Source organism: Meleagris gallopavo, chromosome 4 (genome assembly GCF_000146605.3).
Source record: "Meleagris gallopavo isolate NT-WF06-2002-E0010 breed Aviagen turkey brand Nicholas breeding stock chromosome 4, Turkey_5.1, whole genome shotgun sequence".
Lineage (NCBI taxonomy): Eukaryota > Metazoa > Chordata > Aves > Galliformes > Phasianidae > Meleagris > Meleagris gallopavo.
In genome coordinates, this window is record NC_015014.2 from 8,269,415 (window position 1) to 8,278,102 (window position 8,688).

At 40.4% G+C, this 8,688-nt stretch overlaps 1 protein-coding gene across 2 annotated transcripts in view; it reads right to left on the bottom strand.

The window, feature by feature from the left end:
* Positions 1–4,838: 4,838 nt before the first annotated feature.
* The window catches only part of PCDH18 (protocadherin 18), a 10,096-nt gene continuing 6,246 nt past the window's right edge, over positions 4,839–8,688 (bottom strand). For both annotated transcript variants that reach the window (XM_010709498.3, XM_010709497.3), the window contains exon 4: positions 4,839–6,048. In XM_010709498.3, coding sequence (XP_010707800.1) covers positions 5,378–6,048 — 671 coding nt within the window. In that variant the 3' untranslated portion in view covers positions 4,839–5,377. The remainder of the gene's footprint in view (positions 6,049–8,688) is intronic.

The window sequence follows — 8,688 nt, forward strand, 5'->3', positions numbered from 1 at the left end:
CTTTTTCTACTCTAGGTGCTGCTGGGAAGTTTATGTTTCATATGTGCATCTGACAATTGAGCTTTTCAGTTTTTCTAATCTGTGGAAACATCTGACATTCTCTGCAGGTTGCAGAAAAGAGGAGGAAATGAAATTTCCTGGCTTTTTCTATGAATTTCAATTTATTTATTTTTTAATAAAAAAGATAGGAAACAGTAAAGGTTAAATATTTTGTGGTAGCTTTTGTTTACTTTCTATTGCTGTTACTAATATAAGTAACTATAAACACGATCAGGGTGCAGAATGCAACAAAAACATTATTGGCAGCCACATCCTGCACATCCTTTCAATGTGTTTATGCTAATGGACCCTGAAGAGTAAAGTGCAACGCAGTGGTTATGGAAATACTTTAAACACAAATTAAATAAGTGGTGAAACAGCCCACTATCTCTAATCATTATTTGAGTACATCTTTGAGTGTATCGGATACATTACTGACTGAAGGAAGAAAACATACAGGGAATCCGGAGAAAAAGAATAGCTTAACTAATAGATAGTAAGCCATTTATTTACTCAGAAGTAGGAATTTCACCTATGACACCAGCGACAGAATCACCAGCACACAGCACTCAGCAGCATTTTGTTAATTAATATTTGCTGACTTCAATGATTTTTCTGTATCATTGTATCAAGGAAGACAGTTATTTTGTTTCAAGGATATGTCCATCTTTTAGAGAACTCATAGCAGTCTCGTGTTCCAGACAGAATAACCATGCTTATGTTTGGTGCTTAAAATAAACCACCAACACATAATCCTCTATTAGCTGTCAATGTGTAGCAAATCAAGATTTGCTTACTTTTTTTTTTGTACAGAGTGATGTTTTCCCTGTTCTACACAGAGAAGATTTGCTAGGAGCCAGTATTCACCTATATGTGCAGGGAGTGTGCAAGTGCGTGAAGACACAATAGGAAATATTTTCCCGTTTATGAGGGAAGCCTGACAAAAAGAGGAAAGAGGAAGACTAAACTGAAAGTAGGATTAAGACAGATTTTTCTTCATTTACCACAAGCTTCAGAAGTTTTTACAAGCTCCCTGTTGATTATAAGTGAAACTCAGACTCTGCTGCATTTTATAATTAATCTAAGTAAACATTTTTCGCTCCCAAAACTGCACTGATTTTATAACTGGTGCCTTTACATGATAAGATCCTTACAGCAATGCACATACCAAATATTATTGCTGTGTGATGGCACAGAAATCACCTCTAGGAAAACATTAGGTATTCTGTGATATTTGGATGCCTAGCAATCCCAGAAAAATTCATTCGGATTTATTTTGCTAGAAAGCTCTCCCTGCAAACAATGGCGATTTAAATCATTGAGACTGCCCGTGTGTCACAGGCCAGTGGGCATAAACTGATTTAAGGATTTTAAATTTAAAACAGGTTGGTAATCCCTAGTGGATGATGCGACTGTGAAAATGGAGCTTATCAGGCTGCCCTGCAAGTCTGTAGACAGCACAAACCAATCAGAGCCTGAAGGTCTAGTATTTTCTCCTCTAGAAACAGGAAAAATTATCTATCTGCATTTATTCGTGAAGGAGGGATCTGCATCACCTGAAGGCATGTTTTGTTTTCAGCTGCTGATTTTGTGACAGATAGCAACGTTTTACGCATGTCAACAGAAAACTTCTTAAATAACTTCCAAATGTATTAGCTCTTGCTACGTACCATGGTGTGCATTTTTGACATAGCTTCCAATCCCTTGGTGCTACCTTACACTTCTTGTGTTCCTGTGGTTGGAATCAAATAACAGCTGATTTCCTCAGCAGACATAAATTTTTGTCTCAGGAGCTGTTGCTTTGCCGGAGCCTCCCCATCGAGTGGACCCTGTGCAAAAACAGTATCAGTGAGATGCAGTGGGAGCATCACCCCTTGCAAAGCTGTGCAACGGCCCAATAAAGGGAACTGGGTGAGAAGGAAGGTGGAATCCAGCGTTAACAGCTATGTGTTAAAAATTAGGTCATTTAAGGAATGTGTGTTGACCAGACCAAACTGAAGGGGTCTGACTGGAAACTTCAGCCACAAAGATATTGATACCGTAAGTACTTTGTGAAGTCAGGAGTACAGCCACAAGCCCAATTGTATTAGTACACTCACTTAAGTAAAGAAGAGTCAGTAAGATCAGTCAGAAGAACAAGACAAGAGCAAGAGAACTTGGAAAGTAAAACCAAAACTGGTACAAATGAAAATGAGGGGAACCTGGAAGAGAGAGCTGATATGGGAAACAACCTAGTTAAGAAGCTACATCTTCGTGAACATCGGGTTAATAGGAAAGCTACAGTAGCAAAGTCAACTCAGTACATCTAATAAGGAGAGTTTAGAGACACAAGGAAGGAGATACTCTCAGGAAATACAAAAAAGAGCACAGCTGCCCAGAAGGAACAGAGGACAAACCAGTACCCTCAGTGGCACAGTATCACCCTATCTGAATGCAGGAGGTTGAGCCAGGTGTTGGTAACAACAACCCCCATCATAGCGAAGGAAGAGAGCAGGATGAAGACCTCCCAGACAGCAACAACTGGAGATAGGTTTGGAGACATTATTGTAAATTGAGTCTAAGTCCCTCCAGAACACAAAGTGAGACGACAACCCATAAGCAGATAGAGGCTCTAGGCTAAGCTTAAATGAACTCTTGATGTCTTGGGTAGAGGTCTATTAGTAGAGCCTATCGGAGCCCTATTAGTACCCTCAAGGCTCAGGCAGATGCAAACAATAAAAGCAGACTGTGTGGCAGGCTTTGGGAAGGAAGATGAGTTTGTAGAGGGATAAGGTCAATTTGAAACTAGATGAGGAATGAGAAAAATTGGATCCAAAATTGTGTGTTGGCTTTGGATTGGCACTGGCAACAGACCTAGGAAAGGTTCAACAAAAAGGAAAATAAGAGAAAGGTTTTCAAGTATTTAACGACAGAAATCATGATTTTGTTTTTTAATCAATTGAAAGTAGTTGGATGAGGCTGAAACTATGTATTTCAAAGGTGCTAAAATAATTAACTGAAATGGAAACAAGCCCTCTGCTATTAGATGACTTTTTTTTTTTAAACAATGCAGATAAGTCAGTTCTCTTAAATTTGTACAGCATATTGAGGAAGTGACACATTGATAGTTTAATCTGCATGATTATTTTTGATAGTGTGGATTCTTGGATAGAAGCCTGAGACCTTCTAACCAATGTAGCTGTACTTATCAACTCCTGAAGAGGAGACAAGCTTTTGCAGTCCTGAATGAAAAGCCCAAACACCAGTTTTCTTTCTGGCTCTTTATAACTTAGCACTCTCCCTAAACGAGCATCAGGAATTCAAAACCCTTCGATGTTTCTTAGATGTCAATCTGTTTGTTTTCTGTAAGATCAGATCATGGAGCAGATCCTCATGGAAGCTATGTTAAGGCATATAAGAGACAAAGAGGTGATCCAAGATAGCCAGCAGCACTTCACCAAAGGCAGACCATACCTGACCAATCTAGTGGCCTCCTATCATGGTCTGACATCACTGGAGGAAGGAAGAGAAATCAGGTCACCTACCTGAGCACGCACAAAGCTTTGACATGGTCCCGCACCACATCCTTCTTTCTAAATTCAAAAGAGATGAATTTGAAAGCTGGACTATGAGGTGAACAAATAATTGGTTGGGTGTACAGCATACAGTTAGAAGGTGTACAGTCAACAAATGTACAGTTGGAAGAGTAGCACGATTAGGATAGTACTTTACAGGCGTTACAGTTGGTATGATTATCATTAAAAGAGACAATCAAAGAAGAAATGCTTACCCGTATCCAAGAATCTAGGCTTGCAGTGGAAAACACCAAAAAGGAAGGATTTCTAAAAAGAGATCCTCCTCCACTGGTAGCCAGCCCTTAAATGAGGTTTAGGAGGAGCAGAGCCTGGCCCACCCCTGAATTGCCTTCACCTGTGCTCCCACAGCTGACCCAGTCCTTTCCTCAGCTGATCAATCAGTGGTTCACCCCGTGACTCAACAGTTCCCATGCAGTTGGATGATAGCAGACATCTAGTGGTTGGAAACCCTGCCCATGGCAGGGGACCTGGAACTAGGTGATCTTTAAGGTCCCTTCCAACTCAAGTCATTTTATGATTCTATAACAAAAATCTCCCTGTTTGTGGCTGGCTAATCAAACATGTTTTTGAATAAAGAACTAAAAGAACCACAATGACTCAAACTATTATGTGTGAAACAATATCTACTTCACTGCCAGATGTGATGGCACAATGGTATACTCAGTTTGCATTGAGAGTCCTTCAATAAAAGGAGAAACCCTGCATGTCGGAGGAAATGATTAAGATAGAAAAAAAGCTCTATTCTAGGGAGCTAAAGTACTTCTATACCATTTGACATCTACAAGATAGACACAAAACAGACGCAAAATATAGCTACAACTGCTATGGAAAATAATAGTTTTCCTGAGAGATGCAACATTCATTTTATTTTGTTGTCACAATGATAAAGCAGGCAATTGCAATTTTTTTATTTACATAGGGTGAGAATTCAGCCTGAAGTCAGAAAATCTAATTTGATTGCTGTCTTTCAAGTATATAGCACTCACTTCAACTGGCTTTGCAGCATAACAGTGGCAGAACAAATGAATGTTATTGTTTATTGTTGTGTTTTTGGTTTTTTTTTAAGAGAATATTGAAAGTTCTATCAATTAATTCCATGATTTGTCCACTTGAGGAAACATTCATTTGTAACCAGAAAACCAGCCTGCAATAACCTATTAATTAAATGGGAAAAATGACTTTTAACCAAACATCAAAATAAAAAAAAGGACATTTTAGGCTTCGTGAGAGTTGACAACTCTTTATTATAAGAAAGAAACATTGCAACAAGGTGTTGGATCAGTTATTAAAACTAATGTTTGGATAAGGTTCCAGTGATTTGGATTTGGATTTGTAACATTTGAGACTTAAATAATAATGGAAAGCAGTGACTCCTCTTGTTTTGTTATTTTACATGCCTGTGTGGCAAGAACGGTGGATGTTTGACAAGGATGGTACCATCTATATACATTTAGGAAAACATGCTTGCTGTGCGTGTAGAAAAATAAAATTTATTTGTTAAATTACACATAAATATAAGGTACAAATGTATTTTTAAAATACAGATAATCACACTTGCATTGTGTACATATGAAAATACAGTATTTTAATATTCAACATACACAGACACATTTATGATAAATGCAACTCATTGGCAATGCCAGTTCTCTTCAGTCTGTTTTTTGTTCTTTCTTTCTTTCTTTCTTTCTTTCTTTCTTTCTTTTTTTCTTTCTTTCTTTCTTTCCAGTTTTCCATAAACATGGAAAAATAGGCTTTTGAAACATTTAGTTCTGCCGGACATCTTGCAGCAGCTTGTTAATTTCTGCCACCAGCTCGCTGGCATCCATGAGTTCATGTTTACCATCACTGAGGTGATTGAGTACATTGTCAAAATCATCTTCTTCATAATTCTCCGGGATTTCCTCCATGGCTGGCAGCCATTTAGAGGAGGGCTGTGCACTCGAGTGAGTCCCCAGAGTTGGCCCATTGTTGGCTGGATTTTGGAAATGCGTGCTGGCTGCCCAGGCAGCCACTCCCTGTGGATAATTCACAGCCTTGGCAGGCAAATGTCCCTTTCTGCGCTCCAACGAATTCAAGCGTTCCATCTCATTGCATTCTGTGTAGGCATCTAGCGAGGGAGGCAGCAGGCGCTGGAAGACGCTGCTCATTTCAGAGAGAAGAGAGGAGGTACAAGTGTCTCCTGATTCCTCCTCGCCCTGACAGTCTTTGCCAAACGTTGAAAAGCTCTTCTTCTTTTCACTGGTGTCAGCAGGCTGCGGATCTTCCTCGAGGCCCTGCTGCTGCTGCTGCAGCTGCTGCTGCTGTGGTGACTGAAACTCCTCCCCAGGGATGAACATGTTACTTCTGTAATCAGATGAGGGAGATGGCAACGGTGGCATCCAGCACTGGTCAGAGTGGCCTAGAACCCTGCATTCCTCCGTGCACAGCCGCATTGCTGGAAGAGAAAAGGTGAGAGTGAGCATCCCCCATTTGGTTGCACTTACCATTTACATACATAAGGTCTAACACCCAAGGAAGACAATGGCTGAACTTCTCCAGGGATCAAAGATGTTCCAACCTGGTGTTTGGATTCGCATTCTGTATGTATGAAGTCAGCAACTGCAAATGGCCTGGATTTAAAAGCACTTCCATTCCTAAAAGGTCCCAAAACTCAGGAATGGTAAGTACAGAACTGGTAAGAAAGTGATATCATATGTTAACTAAGATGGCAGATAAACATAAACCCCAGGGAGATAACTAGCTCTTGTGACTTAAAGACATTAATTCCCTTTGTGAAGTGCTTTTACATAAATACAGAAATAAAAGGAAGGTCTTTCTACCTTCCAGCTTTTAATTGTTTCACTCAAGTCTTTCACGTGCAAATAAAGAAGTACATCAGAATAATAACAGGAAAATAAACTGACAGAGGAAATACAGAAGAACAAAACCACGCAGGAGAATCTTCATTAAATTATCTCCTTTTGACCTAACAATTGGGTGTATGTTGAACACCAGGCGATCCTCTAACATCTCACCTTATTAACTGAATCATTTAAATTTTAATCCAGTACTATAATATTTAGGTTTTAATCCACATCCAGGGTGACTCCAGGGTTTATACAGACAGGAGTTACTCTGAAGTGTATCTGCGCCTCTGTAGTTCCAGTTCCTGTGCTATGCTGGTACAGTGTAGACACAAGGGCAGCAATAACCCACGAGATGGGCATTCAAGCCAGCAAGAGGGCTGAAGGGTTGAAAACTCTCTCTTTCACTGCTAGACTTGAGTGGTGTGTCATACATAAGCCATGCATTAAGGCCAGCAATTGGCCCACTGAGAGTCACTGCAAGAGTAGATCATAAACACTGAGGAGGCCTGGGAAAGGTCCCTGGAAGCAGAAACAGGTAAAGACCTACATGACAGGTCTGCAAGAAGGGATGTGCCAGGGCAGAGGCCAAATTTACCTCTCCAAATGAAACTGACTCTTTATGACACAAAGCCTCAGAACAGGCTGGATGCTGTCTGAGTACCTGGCAGTCCTTCTACAAAAGCCCAAGCACTGCAGAAGCCACTAACTTGAATCTGAGCCACATACTTCAAAGAAAGTTCTTAGCAATGCCAGGCTTCACATTATGCATATTTTTACTGTAGGAAAATTTTCCCCTAATCCCCCATGGACTACTGGTTAGATTATCCCATGCAGTGTGTAATTTTTTTTTCTCTCTACATTTATATATTAAAGACGGAAGAAATACCACTTCTGAAACTAAATGTCTTCAGTCATGCCCTGCAGACTTTCCTCATTTTCTCATCATGCTCCCCATTTGGCTCTGGATCCACACACTTTATCAAAAGTTCTTTTTGCGGTAGTGTAAGCAGAAGTGAATAGTGCATTTCAGCTTTGAACATACCCATGATTGATAAAGTGCTACTGTAAAACTGTCAGCATTATTTATCTCTACGCCTTACACAGCCTATCGTACTGTTTGCTTTGCTAATGCCCTTCCCATTCCTTCAAGTACAAACTTTCTCTGCTCCTTACACAAGGGAGCATCAATTTCTTCAAGAACATGGGTTCAGGCTGCAGGCTGGATATTGCACAAAGTATTGCAAATGGCCTACTGATCAGCATGCTTCCAACAGTAAATAATGAAAAGAACCTAGAAAATATCAGTGGTTGACATCTTGGTATGAATGACTGCAATGCCTTAGTGTGCTTTGTTCCCATGCATGAAAAGCATACTTGTGCTGTCTTAACAGGAAATGCCTAAGAGTTAGAAAGTAAAAAAGATATCTCAGTGATCCGTTGTGCCTGGACCAGCTCTCAACTTATTCCAGAAGGTCAAGATTACTCCCCTAATTAAGAAAATTCCTGTAAATTAATGGGAAACTCTCAACAGTTTAGCATTTCATTAGCCGTTGCCAAGAAGGCCAATGGCATCCTGGCTTGCATCAGAAATAGAGTTGCCAGCAGGACCAGGGAGGTGACTGTCCTCTTGTACTCGGCTCTGGTGTGGCCACACCTTGAGTACTGTGCTCTAGTTTGTGTCCCAGGAGCAGCTGAGTGAACTGGGATTGTTCGGTCTGGAGAGGAGGAGGTGCAGGAGAGACCTTACAGCTGTCTCCAACAGCCTGAAAGGAAGTTGTGGCAAGGTAGGTGTTGGCTTCATTTCACAGTTAACAGCAATAGGATGAGAGGGAATGGCCTCAAGATGCACCAGGGAAAGTTCAGGTTGGATATTAGGAAAAAATTCTTCTCTGAAAGAGTGGTGAGGCATTGGCACAGGCTGCCCAGGGAGGTGGTGGAGTCATCGTCCCTGGAGGTGTTTAAGGAAAGGGTAGATGTAGCATTTAAGGACATGATCTGTTGGGGAATACTGGTGGTAGGTGGACAGTTGGATTAGATTATCTTAGGGATCTTTTCCAACCTTCATGATTCTATGATTATCTCATTGTGAGTTTTGCTACTCATCTTATCATGTTTAGTTTTGGTAAAAAATCATAAATACGGACACTGTTGAGCAGAAAATCAAAAGATACTCTGAGAAAAATGAATGGGGTCACAGTCTGCCCTTAAATCACCAATAAAGTAAAAAA